This window comes from Aspergillus pseudotamarii (assembly GCF_009193445.1).
Source record: "Aspergillus pseudotamarii strain CBS 117625 unplaced genomic scaffold BDV38scaffold_37, whole genome shotgun sequence".
Classification (NCBI taxonomy): domain Eukaryota; kingdom Fungi; phylum Ascomycota; class Eurotiomycetes; order Eurotiales; family Aspergillaceae; genus Aspergillus; species Aspergillus pseudotamarii.
In genome coordinates this window covers 1-14,089 of record NW_022475051.1, presented here as the reverse complement: position 1 = coordinate 14,089, position 14,089 = coordinate 1, and the positions used below count along the sequence as shown (strand labels likewise).

General features: G+C 47.9%; 5 protein-coding genes across 5 annotated transcripts; 4 read left to right on the top strand and 1 right to left on the bottom strand.

Moving 5' to 3' along the window:
- Window positions 1-864: 864 nt before the first annotated feature.
- BDV38DRAFT_272298 (putative C6 transcription factor) lies at window positions 865-3,007 on the top strand (the record flags this gene model as incomplete). Its single annotated transcript, XM_032057463.1, has 9 exons — window positions 865-1,115; window positions 1,254-1,360; window positions 1,426-1,756; window positions 1,805-1,928; window positions 1,983-1,998; window positions 2,060-2,159; window positions 2,211-2,230; window positions 2,294-2,417; window positions 2,479-3,007. 9 exons carry the CDS (start codon window positions 865-867, stop codon window positions 3,005-3,007), a joined length of 1,602 nt encoding a protein of 533 aa, XP_031912074.1.
- Window positions 3,008-3,479: 472 nt separating this feature from the next.
- Window positions 3,480-5,336, top strand: BDV38DRAFT_284253 (DUF899 domain-containing protein; the record flags this gene model as incomplete). The annotated part of the gene is made up of 3 exons (XM_032060220.1): window positions 3,480-3,511; window positions 3,579-3,604; window positions 4,693-5,336. The coding sequence occupies 3 exons, from the start codon at window positions 3,480-3,482 to the stop codon at window positions 5,334-5,336; spliced, it is 702 nt and encodes a 233-aa protein (XP_031912073.1).
- On the bottom strand, window positions 5,208-7,193 carry BDV38DRAFT_250390 (Spg1/Tem1 GTP-binding protein). The gene is made up of 4 exons (XM_032054945.1): window positions 6,502-7,193; window positions 6,152-6,444; window positions 6,023-6,097; window positions 5,208-5,966 (listed from the first exon to the last, which is right to left on the bottom strand). Exons 1-4 carry the CDS (start codon window positions 6,950-6,952, stop codon window positions 5,868-5,870), a joined length of 918 nt encoding a protein of 305 aa, XP_031912072.1. The 5' UTR covers window positions 6,953-7,193; the 3' UTR covers window positions 5,208-5,867.
- A 51-nt stretch (window positions 7,194-7,244) lies between these two features.
- BDV38DRAFT_272296 (ribosome biosynthesis protein RRB1) lies at window positions 7,245-8,852 on the top strand (the record flags this gene model as incomplete). Its single annotated transcript, XM_032057462.1, has 3 exons — window positions 7,245-7,443; window positions 7,502-8,768; window positions 8,828-8,852. The coding sequence occupies 3 exons, from the start codon at window positions 7,245-7,247 to the stop codon at window positions 8,850-8,852; spliced, it is 1,491 nt and encodes a 496-aa protein (XP_031912071.1).
- An 870-nt stretch (window positions 8,853-9,722) lies between these two features.
- On the top strand, window positions 9,723-11,722 carry BDV38DRAFT_284250 (uncharacterized protein; the record flags this gene model as incomplete). The annotated part of the gene is made up of 6 exons (XM_032060219.1): window positions 9,723-9,954; window positions 10,033-10,442; window positions 10,506-11,199; window positions 11,250-11,359; window positions 11,410-11,509; window positions 11,568-11,722. The coding sequence occupies 6 exons, from the start codon at window positions 9,723-9,725 to the stop codon at window positions 11,720-11,722; spliced, it is 1,701 nt and encodes a 566-aa protein (XP_031912070.1).
- Between the last annotated feature and the right edge of the window lie 2,367 nt (window positions 11,723-14,089).

Here is a 14,089-nt window from a genome sequence, read left to right as displayed (position 1 = left end):
ACTACGAAGTTGTAATAGGTTTAGCCACCTCTAGATCAGGCTCAAATAGTGTGATCCTTAGCTTGTTCTAAGCGGAGACATGCGTTAACGTTAGTAGTTGTATCGGCATTTCTTTACCCGAGCCGGCGAGTCTCCGGTGTTGACGGCGTTGCCCCGCTCCCATTAATATCATTGATACAACGATCCGCGTCCTTCTTGCATTAACCCTTTCTGTAATCTATCCTAGTTGACTTTGGTACATACATTACCAACCAGATGGAGTCTGACGGTTCCTCGTGTATGGTGTCGGCCCCGATTGGGAAAAAGCGCATTCCCGTACAGTTTTTTCCCTTCTCCGGGATATGCATGTGTTACTTGGCTAACTCTTGCTAATCACAGAAGGCTTGTAGCGCTTGTCGACAGTCTAAAGTGTGCCTAGCTCTGCGATATTTTCGCCTATATATCCATTAACCTTCCTGTAGGTGAGATGTGACGGGAAACGACCATGTACTAGGTATTATCGCCCTTTCTCATGCATCTGCACTAGAGGGTGAAAATGCTTTGCTCACAAGTGGAATAGGTGCAGGCGCTCGCGGAAGCAATGTGTATTCTTCGAGATCCCAAGGGATCCGTCCTCAGAGTATGTCTACACACCTCGTCTCTTCAAAAACGACCCTTTGGGTATTGGTAGAAGTGACAAAAACTGACCAAAACTGAAGACGGCTAGGAAATGTGGAGGCTGAAGTACAGAGACTGCAAGCACGATTGAGTGATATGCACGAGGTGCTTCAGCTTCACATACGGCAAAATCCAGGACCTCTTGGAGATGTAGCCCAGGGTCAAATTCCAGGGCAGCAGATCCCAATTCCTTCGCCAAGTCATATTATGTCGGATCCTGGGCCAATGCCTACATTCCTTGGAGCGACAGACCCCAGCGACTATCATCATCGTGGTCCGAGGTGTATATCAACTCATCGGAACGGATCTATCTTCCAGCAACTGCAAACCGCAGAGGTGAATAGTCCACATCCCGCTAGGCAGAGGCGCTCCGGGTTCGATATTAGAGAAGAGCCTATCTCCGATTTTATCAGTAAGGGCTTGATGACAGTTGACCAGGCCATGTCATGCTTTAGAACGTAGGTGCTGCGAGTCATTGTGCATTATTTGTGAGCTTCTTGCTGATCCAACATAGGTTTTTCCAAGGCTGCGTACGTATGTCTGGTCTCTACTCTCGATTGGCTTGGAGGCTTATCTTTCGGGCAATTTTAGGATAGGTATATCCCAATTTTCGACCCGGAACTCGACAACTTTGCGTCGGTGCGTGCTCGCAGTAGCATACTTTTGAATGCCATCTGTACAATTGGTAGTCGCGTTGAGACAAGTATGGTAAACTTCATCAAGTCGCAAATGACACATCATCGCGGTTGTATAGCTGATGGACTTCAGAATCCGGATCCCAGATTTCTGATTTGTTGCACGCAGAGCTCAAGAGATGGATCAATGTTGTGATTCAAAACAAAACGCTGAACTGCCTAGAATCCATACAGGCGCTTCTTATTGTAGCATGCTATTCTGCCGAACGTTCTCTCCTACTTTCATTTGCGACCCGGATGGCATTGGACTTGAGCTTGGACGAGGCATTCGAAGAACTCATACAGCGACTAACCATGAAAGGGATTGAAGGCATATCTGAATCTCACATGGCAACTGATGAAGAAGACCGTTCCTTGATGCGCAAATCCCGGACCTGGTTTGGCCTCCTTGTTTTGGATCATATGTATGTTCACACTCTATTGTGGGACCTATTTAGACTGACTATCTCCAGATTCCATGTAGATGGCGGAAAGCCGCCTGGTATTCGGATGAGGGGAAATGCACATCGATGCCGCATTTTGCTCCGTCATCATACGTCGACAATCTTGGATTTACGTCTGTTTTCTCAGGTTGAGGTATGGTCCCTATTTTCATTTGATAATAAATGTGGGCTGACTATGAAATGAAAGTTGAATGTTATACGTGGTAATTCCGATAGCCATATCTTCAACATGAACACAAGAGAGTTACTTACAACCCTGGACAGCAAAAATCAATGACACTCTAGACACGAAGGAGACGCTAGATAGACCGGATATTGCCGAATTTGTGCACGAGGCCAAGGTAGATCTTGACCTGTGGTTTGAGTAAGTGAATCAATTATTTCCGCTGTTTACATCACTCATGGAATCATTTAGCGATTGGTTGCGCATCATCGGTAGGATCCGTTCATCAACACGTAAAATCATATGGTCGTACTAATGCGGATGGAAATCTTAAGAAAACTCGATTGCAGCAGAACAAGAGAGACCCTTCCTCTTAGCAGCCCTACGCGTCCAAAAATGCTGGGCTGAGCTAATCCTCCACTGCAAAGCCCTGCTATCAATGGGAGTAGAGAATGTGGCGTACGTATCATTTTCCCATCAGTGAAAATATCATGCCACCCTTGCATTAACATAAAACTAGTGCCATGTCCCCTATTGAACACAATATTCTCCTACTCGCCAAGTCTAGTGCCCGAAAACACCTCCGCGTCATAAGCACGGAGCCAGACTTCTACCTTGCCAAGCTGAAATACGCCATGGACTTTGTCTGGGCCAAATGCGCGTTCTGCTTCCTACTACTTTTGAAACTCTCTCGGCTTCTCCCGGAACGAAGGGAGGAGCACCAAGAACTGCTGGACCACGGAAACAGACTTCTTGATGAGCTAACTCGGTCCGTAGGATCCAGCGGGGAAACTACTGGAAATGGAAGCATCTACATGCAAATTCTAAGGCTAAGTATTGAGAAATACGGCCGAATCTTTCAGGAAAGAGAAGCGGGTGGGGATCCGGTGGCTACGGCGCCATTCTGGGAGTCGTTTGATGCTCAGGCGGACTTGCAGTCTTTTGTGCCTGAGCAATTTGTTCGAGAGTGGGACTTTCCGGGGCTGAATTTGTTTTATTTCCCTACTGCGTGGCAGGATTTCTTTGGGGACTTTTCGCTAGCTGTTTGATTATTTTTATTTGTACCATCGTATCAATACTCAAGGATGATGAAATACTCTCAAGTTGCATGAATACAAGACCTCCTTCTAAGTACACAGGTCATAAGCCTAACCCAACCTATACACATCATTCCGTAAACAAGATGCTACTTGTACAACTTCACCCATTTCGTACATATACAGAATACCCAGTTTTAGGTCTGCCAAAAGAAGATCTACACAATAGGACAACAGGGATCCGAATCCTTCAGTGGATCAAACTCAAAAAACCTAGTATACGAACCATCCAATCAGACTCACTCAACTTCCAAAAATATACACTAAGTTAACATCCGACATGCCGACATCTAAGCCCTACTCGGAGTATACCAGTATCCCTGCGAAACAAACATAGTATAAGAATGAGTCTTCAATCTCTCTCAACTGAGCTATTCAAACGCCCCCGTTACTATCCCTCATCCGAAAAGTGAACCCTCTCAGCATGGTAGGCCACAACGACCCCAAGACCGGATGGTAAGTTCATTTAATCCCTCCTTTATACCCTGACGATATACCTTCGAATCAAACTAATTTTCAATAGGTGGATGGGAGAGCCTGGAAACTCCGGTACGTTAATACTCACACTTTCTCACGAACCATCCACCGTAGATCAATCAATCCGAGAAAAAAGAGAATCCAAAACAAGAAGGAAATTCCCCATCATGAACCCAAACTAAAACAAAGAATAGTCCTCCCCACCCCAATGCGCATAGCCACCTATGCCCTATCTCCAAACCGACAGAGACCCTTTGCCGGGGCGTTCCACGCTGCCATATATAATACGTTCCGCAGATGCAGGCACCAGGTGTTATATGTTGTGCCGCCCTTTCTGATTGCTTATGCGGCGATGAATTGGGCGAATGAGAGGTAGAGTGTTGAGGTGGTCACTGTATTGTATATGGACATACGTGCTGATTTGGTTTAGGAATGAGTATCTGAATTCGAAACAGGGGAGGTTGGAGAGGGCTGACTCGGCTCAGTGAAGGTTGGGTTTGTTGTTTGTGTATTACGCGTTTTAAATCATGTAGATCATGGGGGGAGTCTAGATTACTTTTCTGAGCTAGAAAAGGTATATTTATTTGTATCTTTTCTAAAGGTCTTGAATAGTTTGTTGTTTCTGAAGGGGGTGGGAAATGTTCGCTGCGCAGTATAGATATATACATTCTGGGTATTCCGCAAGCACAAACCACCCAACGAACCATACAACCATTAGACCCATGGATAGAGTCGATGTAGTACACGGTATCTGAAAAAGTACATTCTAGACCCAAAGCCTAGAGCAACATTTACTCAAAACCATGGAACACAGGCCGACAAATTACATAATTGGAAAGAAGCTTTCAAGTGAATTTATACGAGCCAAACCCCGCATTTCCACTTTTCGAACTTCATAGCTTCATAACAATTAATCTAGTAACTAATTCTGTTTAAAAGTGAGACTCATATTTTTGTACCAAAGCTATCTATCTGTACATCTATCACTCTATCCAATACAAACAGACAGAGCTCAGTACCCATCATGAGCCCACCAAACCAAAATGTAAGCAGCCTAACAACTACACTTATATCAAGATCTTGGATAAAACAAAACATAAAACTCCCACCTCAACATCCCTGAGAAAACCTAACAAAAAGAAAAAAAAAAAAATAGATAGTCTCCCCAACCGAATTCCAAGAAGCCCACAACACCCACCTCGCCCTCGAAAAAGCAGCAACTCACCAACTCCAAGCGCTCGCCGCAGCGCGCCGTTCTCTCCCCATAGTTCCAGTCCCGGATGCCTCGCGCTTCAGGTTCGACACGGCCGACGGCGAGAAAACTCTCCCCGAACTGTTCGCCGGCCGGAAGCAGCTAATCATGTACCATTTTATGCTGGGGCCGGAGGACGAGAAGGGCTGCGTGGGGTGTTCATTTTGCATGGATCATATTCCTGATTTGCGGCACCTGGAGAGTCGGGATACGAGTTTTGTGGCGGTTGCGAGGGCACCGGTGGGGAAGATTGAGGAGTATAAGAGGCTTACTGGGTGGGGGTTTCCATTTTATAGTTCGAAGAAGACGCATCGGGCGTGGGAGGAGGCGGAGAAGGGTGGCGAGGTCATTACTTGGAAGCCTGGGAATGGGTATTTTGGGTTGTGTGTGTTTTGGAAGGGGGATGACGGGGAGGTGTTTCATACGTATTCGACTACGGATCGGGGCATGGAGATCCTGCTTGGGACGTATCATTTGTTGGATATGACGCCGTTGGGCCGGCAGGAGGTGGGGAATGGGATGAATGATTTTCGGAGAATTTATGAGTACTGAAACGGTGGCTGGGGATGTGAGGCTGGGTTCCGCTGACGTCGGACGTTGTATACATTGAGCAAATCTCATGTAGTAGTCATGTAATATCACGCATATTTCCAGTGTGGGCCTTCTTGTTTCAAGGATGGGTTTCAATGTTTCTTTCGTGAGCAGTTGAGCTCCGGGTGATAGCGCCATGGCTCTGATCTATAACCCATCAAGAGTCTTAGATGCAGTTTTATAATGAGTCAAAAAGAAAAGAGAAAAGAAAAAGGGTGGAAGGAAAGAAAGAGAGATTAAAAACACGGGTGGGGAATTTAACACAAGGAAAAGAAAGAAAGAAAAGAAATAAAAAATGATGAACATGAAGAGAATCCTGGACGCGTCCCAATGCTGAGAGAAAAGAAAATCAAGTAAAGGAAAGCAAAATGCGTATCGACAGAAACGCAGAGTAGAAATCCTCCCACTGCAGCCACTTCATCCCACCAAGGGAAAAGAAGTCGTCAACATCACTTCGTCCCAATGTACATAATCGTTACTTCACTTCATCGTCTATACGTTCTTGTAGAGCAACAACGGTTCGCCGACATTCTCAATCTCGGGAATAGTGCACTTCAGGTCGAAAGCCTTGGCCAGGACGATCTTGAAGATCTAACAGATAGTTAGTATCGGACGAAACCGGGTTCGGAAATTATCTCCGTTCGCACCTTTTGTACGTTGATACTGTGGCTGGTGCTGCTAAAAATCAAGCTGGCCTTCATGGCCTTGGCAAACCTCTTGGCCTGAGCTCAAATTAGCGTGGTTATTGGTAGATTTCTTCACGCTAACAAACATACCTGGATCGAGATCTCTTCCTGGTCTTCCCGGGGGAAGTTGACAAAGTGATCGTATTTTGTGCCAACGAGGAAAGGGATCGCCGTCTTATTAAAACCACGACCCTGGCGGTACCACTCCTTAATAGAGTTCAACGTGCTCTTGCGAGTGAGGTCAAACATGAAGAGGATCGCGACAGCATCGTTGCAGACAAGAGGAAGCATATTGACGAATTCACGCTGCCCACCCAGATCCCAGATGGAAAAAGTAATCTCCGTATTCCGGATAGAAATCGTTTTCTCCATGAAGTTTACACCTGCGCAAGGTTAGAACTGTGCCCACAAATAGAGACCCCCCGAATATTATCACATACCCAACGTTTGAATGTAGTCTTCGTCCCAACTGCCCTCCACATATTTGACCATCAGACTGGTCTTTCCGATCTGAGCGTCCCCAACCATTCCAACCTTGATCACCACGCTGTTCTTCGTTTGTTGTTGCGACGCTTGTTTCTGGCTGACATCCTGGCTCGTCTGGGAGACCCCGGGGGCACTGGACAACCCGGAACTTGGTCGAGACAACGAAGGGATCTGAGGTTGGGCCAAGGGAGAAGGAGTTGGCCGGGTATCATCATGAGATTGATAACCGCGAGTGGGGGAGTGGTATTCGACGGCGGAATGGGAGGGATAGTGGGCGCGCGAATCGCTGCTGTAACCGTCCTTGTAAGCCGCCGCGGGGCCCATATCCTCCGTCACATGAGGATCCTGTTCAATCTGATCCGCCACATGGGGTGTGCTGGCGGTCGGAAAATGTGACGCATCCATATCGAGAGGAGTGTTTCAACTAGGAGGGTTGTTGGACAAAGCTTTCCACAGCCCCTGTGGGAGTGCCTGAGGGTGAACACAGCCGCAGCTCCAGAAGAGGGAGAGCGTCAACAGCCCGATCGCCACTAGTCCGCGATAGGCTTAGCGCCGTTGCCCGTCGGGCTTCGCAGAAAAAAAAAAGTTCCTGAACCCTAATCAGTAATTTTCCCTCTCTTTGGAAGGTTGGTTTCTGCCGCACGACTGGTTCGTCGACAGCTTCTATTTAATCCCTGCCAAACAAAACTTGTACACCATGTCGAAGAGAGCCGCCGACGTTTCCGATGAGCAATCCGCCGCTCTTAAGGCAGGAGAGCGCCCGATGACCGAAGCCCCTCCCGACGAGGTGGGGGAATTCGAGGACGAGTTCGAGGACGAATTCGAGAGCGAAGATGAGGTCCTCGAGGCCGGTGTGGATGGCCGTCCTGATGCGGAGCGGGAAGAGGAAGAAAAGGGTAAGCTCTCATGTTCATCTGGTTTTACCGGTTCAGCTCTGATTGCGCCCGTGTCCAGATGCGATGGAGGTCGACCAGCAGACTTTCATCCCCGGAAGAACGAAACTCGCTCCCGGAGAGGTGCTTTCGCCAGACCCTTCTACGTATAATATGCTACACACCCTCACAACACCCTGGCCCTGTCTTTCCTTCGATATTGTCCGCGATAATCTGGGCGACAACCGCAAGACTTTCCCCGCGACCGTCTACGCAGTAACTGGTACACAGGCAGAGGGACGTCGATCAAAGGAAAACGAGCTCATGGTCCTGAAGATGAGTGGATTGAGCAAGATGGAGAAGGAGAATGATACCGACTCGGAGAGTGACTCGGATGACGATGACGACATGGGAGAACCTATTCTCGAGCACAAGAGTATCCCCTTGGGATCGACAACCAACCGGATCCGTTGCCATCAAACCCCCTCGTCCTCTGGAGATTATTCCAAGCCTCCACAAACCCTCACTGCTACCATGCTGGAAAACTCGCAGGTGGTCATCCACGACGTCACCCCTCATCTGACAAGCTTCGATGTTCCCGGCACCGTTCTCCCTCCTTCCGCCTCGAAACCTCTCTCTACTCTTCGCATGCACAAATCCGAAGGTTACGCACTGGATTGGTCTCCTCTGCAACCACTGGGCAAACTGTTGACCGGTGACAACGATGGTTTGATCTACGTTACGACGCGCACCGAAGGTGGCGGTTGGGTTACTGATACGCGGCCCTTCACTGGACACGCTTCGTCGGTCGAAGAACTGCAATGGTCTCCTAATGAGCGGAATGTCTTCGCTTCCGCTAGCAGTGACGGTAGTGTGAAGGTGTGGGATGTCCGGTCTAAGTCCCGCAAGCCCGCTGTAGACGTGAAGGTTTCCAACACCGACGTTAATGTCATGACATGGTCGAACCAGACGTTCCACCTTCTCGCTACTGGTGCCGACGATGGCCAATGGGGCGTCTGGGATCTGAGACACTGGAAGCCGAATGCCTCGGCGCCGTCATCCCAGATCACGGCATCGCCTGTCGCCGCCTTCGACTTCCACAAGGAGCCTGTCACCAGTATCGAATGGCATCCCACCGATGACAGTGTGGTGGCCGTTGGTTCCGCCGATAACACCGTAACTCTGTGGGATTTGGCTGTCGAACTTGATGAGGAGGAGAGCCGGGAAGCCGGTCTGGCAGACATTCCGCCTCAATTGTTGTTTGTGCATTACATGGAGTCGGTCAAGGAAATCCACTGGCAGGCCCAGATGCCCGGTACTATCATGGCTACTGGCGCTGCTGGATTCGGGTATGTATATTCGGTTACGAATATGAGAAGGAGTCAACACGCTAACCCATTCTTCACAGAGTATTCAAGACGATCAGTGTTTAAAAAAGATAAAAGTGCGATTCCGAGATATATGCCCCACGACTTGCCGTTCTCATACCTTTTATACCATTTGTTTAATGGAAGTTCATTTAAAGTTCTCAGGGAAATAGAAGTCAATGAATCTGATGACATTGTGATATTATGCAAGACATGACGGCACAAATCATGGGTGATGATGACTGACGAGTGTATTGAGTCGGGAGGCTGATTGGGTTTCGAGCGACAGTTTTAGTGTTGTGCTCAGGGCGCTTCGTTGACGATCCGTATGTCGGCAAATGATTGTCAAATGCCGTCGGGGTGTAAGCGAACAGGTGACCAATCCTGATTTGTCGTAGATTGACCCAGCTAATGCGAGATGCATATACACTGTGGCAGGGAAAAAGAACAGAAATTCTTATAAAAGCCAAAACTGGCAATGGATACTCCTTTTGCGACGTGAAAGCATGCCGCAGAGAGACACGTGTGTAAGATAGCAGTAGACCGAGAGCAATTCCTTAGTTGGGAGAGTCTCCCGTGACATATCAAAAAGTCTTTTCCCCATGGAATTTCGTGGGGGTCTTTGAAAGTCTGGGGCATCCAATCAGACACACGCTGAAAACGGATCCCCATCCATGGGCAAATGCGGGGAAAGCTGTGCCTCGATTGGTGTGTTAAAGGTCGTCGCCAACCTTGAGCACATCCCTCGCCTCAAACCTTCCATTTTGTTGTTAATCTCTCGGACCGTCACTCCTTTATCCTTTATTGCTTGTCCCTGCAGTGCGCAGACCTTCCGGGTTGATCAGCTCGCTAAACCAATCCGTCCATGCTTGTGCTGAATCTGTATATTTTCCCCGCTGCGCTCATTGCTCAGCACCAGTTGCCCCGCAAACTGCCATGAGGATCGGGAGGGGATGTGAGCGCTGTCGCCTTCGTCACATTCGGTGTACCACTCGCGCGGGAGCGTCGTCCTGTAATGCATGCGCTCGCTTAGGGCGGACGTGTCGTCTGGATCCTCCGTTCCGTTTCAAGACCGTCCGCCATGTGTATCAGAAGAGCCAAGGGACTGCCTCTAAGTTCGAATTGGAGTGGGACTCCGCACAGACTTGGGTGAATGTTCCTCAGTCTTGTATGTTCTGTTATTTCTCCCTATGTGTTCTTTGTTCTCCATGTCAATCCCAATGCAACCCGGCCTAACCCTGTTTAGTGACCTTCGTTCAAGAGTCTGCCGAAGAGTCTGCGGATGGAAGCATCAGCGATGCTCCACCTGAGCCTCAGGGTGATCCCCAGCTCCCCTCGAACGGCCCTCATACATACATCCCTGATCCTTTCACAACTCACCTGCCTATCTCTGGATCTCTAAATCCACACGATGAGGCCATTGGCATCCCCCATGTGGAACCGGCGGTATCGACTCCCTCCACACACGATGACCAACATTCAACCAAAGCCACGGCGATCTCGCCGAGGGCTGTCAATGATATGGTCTCTCCTTTGGCATCCAATAGTACATGGTCGCCCATGACTCCATCCACTCCACGCTCGACCTCCTCATCGACGATGACATCGCGAGAAGCGTTCTTGTTGCGCTCATACATCAACAAAATATCGCACTGGGTAAGAAGCCATACAATGTTCAGTCATACCTTTTAGTATCGGAGGATCTGATTGAGACAACAGTTAGATATCTGTGACTCGGCATCGACTTTCAATAGCGAGGTGCCTCGCAGAGCGCTACATGTACCGATGGTTCTGAAAGCAGTGTTGGCGCTATCTGCTCGACATGATGCCATCATGTCCGGTGCTAGTGATTGGGAGGCCTCCGAATACCACAGTCAATGTGTAGAGTTGCTGCTCGCCGCCCTTGCGCGGCCTGAGGAAACATACGATGACAACATGCTTATTTCAGTTGTGATCCTGCGGATCTATGAGGAACTCGAAAGTACGACCGACGAAAAGTGCCATTGGCTTGGTTCCAATCGGCTGCTCAATACTATGTCCCGAGCGGCATCATCAGGCGGGTTGACGGAGGCCGCCAGCTGGCAGTTTCTACGGCAAGCCATCTACGCATCTCTTGTTCAAAATCAGCCTATGCAGCTGGACCTTCGGAACTATGAACGGTCATCTGTTTTCAAGCGGGGCGACGATGCCGCCTATGCCAACACGATTATCTTCTACTGTGCCCGGATAATACAACTTTGCTCGGAAGGCCATGTTGCGGCCGTGGATGAGGAGGACTGGCACGAGATGTCCAGTAAGGTGGAGCAGTGGTACCGCGACCGGCCTGTCAGTTGGCAGCCATTGCAGTACAAAGACGCCAACCCAACAGAGAATCGACCATTTCCCGAATTATGGGTCATGTCACCCCCAGCTGGTATGTACTCGAGTTAGAGTGTGGACTGAGATATATGTTAACTGTTATAGTGGTCGGGCTGCAATATTACCACACCTGTCAAATTCTCCTCACGTCGTCTGACCGTCACTGGGGCGTCGTGAGCAACTATGAGCGTGCCCGGCTCAGACGTATAGAAGAGGTTCGTTCTTCGGAGTGCTATCGATAATTTCATATACTCACAGCCCGCAGAAAGTGATTGCATCCCACGTGGTGCAAGTGATTGGACTATCCTCGTCGAACGAAACAGTCGAGAATGCCTATTTCATGGCTTGCCACCTACTATATCGATGTAAGTTCGCAGTTATCCGGCTAAATCGCTTTTCCCATGCTAACCTGTAATATCACAGATGGACACTGCCTGCGCCACCCCGTCGAGAAGCGGGGATCGTTCAAATTCCTCACTCATGTGGAGAGCTCCGTGGGCTGGCGCACGGGATGGATTATTCGCGAATTAGAGGATCAATGGAACGAGTTGCAGGGATTGGATTCGTGGGAGCTGTAGTAGCTGCAGCTATGACGGATGTATAGTACGCTTTTTCTCTTTTTCTTTTTTCTCTTTTTCTCTTTTGGGTTGGAGTTGGCGTTCCGGCAACCAGTCAACACCTTCATGAGGACATGATGCAATGATTATCTCGATGCCTGATGAGCGGGGTTGGCGACAAGTGGGTCTTGGCGTACAGGGGATAGAAAACTAGATAGATGATATAGAAATTAGAGATATAAATAGATCACGATGTGAAGAATTGTTCCTGCCTGCACTATATCAAGTCAGTTGGTGTCGCTAAAGTAAGTAGTAAGCAGTCAGTACCAAAGACGAGTTAAGGTTCTTTGTTCGCACCCCCAGGCATCCATATATTCCATGGAATGCCAGATGAAGATCGAATCCATAACCACCAATCGCGCTGGGCAAACTCTCGGAAAATTTCCCAGCTACATTAGCTCGTGCAGTGGGATACCAAAGTTTGACAACACTGTTGCCTACTTACACAGTAGTAACTGAGGAAGTACCACTCCACGGACCATCGGCACCAAGCGAAATCACTTACTTAACAAAAGAAGCCCTAACACAAGATAAAAATAGCAAAAATCTCATTACTCCTACAAGATACACACTCGAAATACTTGCCGAATAATTATCCAGCAAATTTCGTAAATCACCCAAGCAAACAAATAACTCCTATAGATGAACCCAAGAAAAATCACATGCCGCCAACCCAAGATCTACAAATAACTGATATAAATCAGTGACACAGTTCAACATTGCGAAACAAGGGTCCAAGGGCCAAGGGATCCTGAAAGTGGAGACTTCGGTCATATGTTGGCTTTTGGGGCGGTGCTATTCTTCTTTTTGTTTTTCTTTTCTTTTCTTTTCTTTTTTTTTCATTGCTATTTTATTATTATTATTATTTCAATTTCGTTTTGGGTTTCTTCTGGTCGCTAGCTGGCTCACGTTGCATTGTACTATTGCACTATTCTAGTGCCCTATTCCTTGTCTGGTAGGTGGTAGAAGTAGCCCCGAACCGTAGAAGTCTCGGTGAAGTGGAAGCTAGCAAGAATTGCCCTATCTTGGCGCCGTGCCTGATGGATTTTCCTAGGTTAGTTTCTGCTAATCCCGGAGGTGGCCGTCGCAGGGAGACGGGACGGAAATGGGATGGGATGTGATTCGTATGTTGTTGTTAGATGTAACTGGCCCGAGGTTTAGTCTTCTTCTAGTTGTTCACTTGTGGTTGATCTCTATCGGAGGGGGATTGCGTTCCGAATGCCGGGTTGGGAAAAAAAAACTTGATATACCGTAGGTACTTGTACTAGACGACTAGTAGGTGGTGTATCTTTTCTTCAGTTGCTCAGCCACTCGGTGGTTTATGCGAGTGATTAGATTACGGATATTGTACTCCGTACAGGTCTTTTGTTTGTGATTTCATTATTCATTTTAGTTTAATTATCTTGGGGGGTTATTATTCATGTAAATACCCTTTTGGTTTTCTTTTCTTCTTGTTGCTTTTTGACTTTTTATTTTTGTTTTTGTTTTTGTTTTTATTTTTATTTTTTAACTCCACTTCTTACGTCTTGAGGAATTGTATGTGTTATACTGCGATTTGCATATCGCAGTTCTAACCCGCGCGAATGAAGTCAAGACATGTACGGTCTATTTCGGGGCTTTTGTCGGCTGGGACTGGGATTTTGGCTTCGGAGTCATGTATGTTATTTCTCTCATTTTTCTCTTTTTGTAGTTTGATTTGATGTCTGGCTGTTATTTCAGGTCGAATTAACACGTTGAACGCAGGCTCAGGAAACTTAAACATATCCTCCCAATCCGACGCCGACGGCCTCAAAGACTGCGAGACTATTAACGGCCCGCTGACTATCTCCTCCTCCGCCAGCGGCACCATCAGCATCCCCGAAGTCCAGGACATCAAAGGCCCGTTTACGATCGACGGATCGTCGAATCTCAATGGCGTCACCGCTAGTAATTTGGAAACCGTCAGTGGGCCACTCACGATCACCGGTAATGGCGCGTTGAATAGTGTTTCGCTGTCGAATTTGCAGAACGTCGGGGGTGAGCTGAGGATTCAGGGGAATGAGGGGTTGAAGGAGGTGAGGTTGGATGATTTGGAGAGGGTTAATGGGAATTTGGTTCTAAATGGGGATTTTGATCGGTTGGTTTTTCTTTTTTTTTTTTTCTTTTTTTTATTCTCTTTCTCTTCCTCTGTTCGGTATTTTGTAGTGGTTGGTAGTTTGGTCATGATGTGGGTCAATATAGCATATCGCTTAGCAATCTGGAGAATGTCTACGGCCAAACGACGATTCAGAGTTCGGGCTCGTTTCAGTGCTCGAGTCTGGATAAGCTTGTGTCGGATAAGAATGCTTT

Excerpts from the sequence above, each read along its gene's own strand:
- BDV38DRAFT_250390 (XM_032054945.1), bottom strand. The coding sequence starts at position 6,952 with ATGGATGCGTCACATTTTCCGACCGCCAGCACACCCCATGTGGCGGAT. Across the intron at positions 6,445-6,501 it reads AGACTACATTCAAACGTTGG|GTGTAAACTTCATGGAGAAA; the intron begins GTATGTGATAAT and ends AACCTTGCGCAG. Across the intron at positions 5,967-6,022 it reads ACAGTATCAACGTACAAAAG|ATCTTCAAGATCGTCCTGGC; the intron begins GTGCGAACGGAG and ends ACTATCTGTTAG.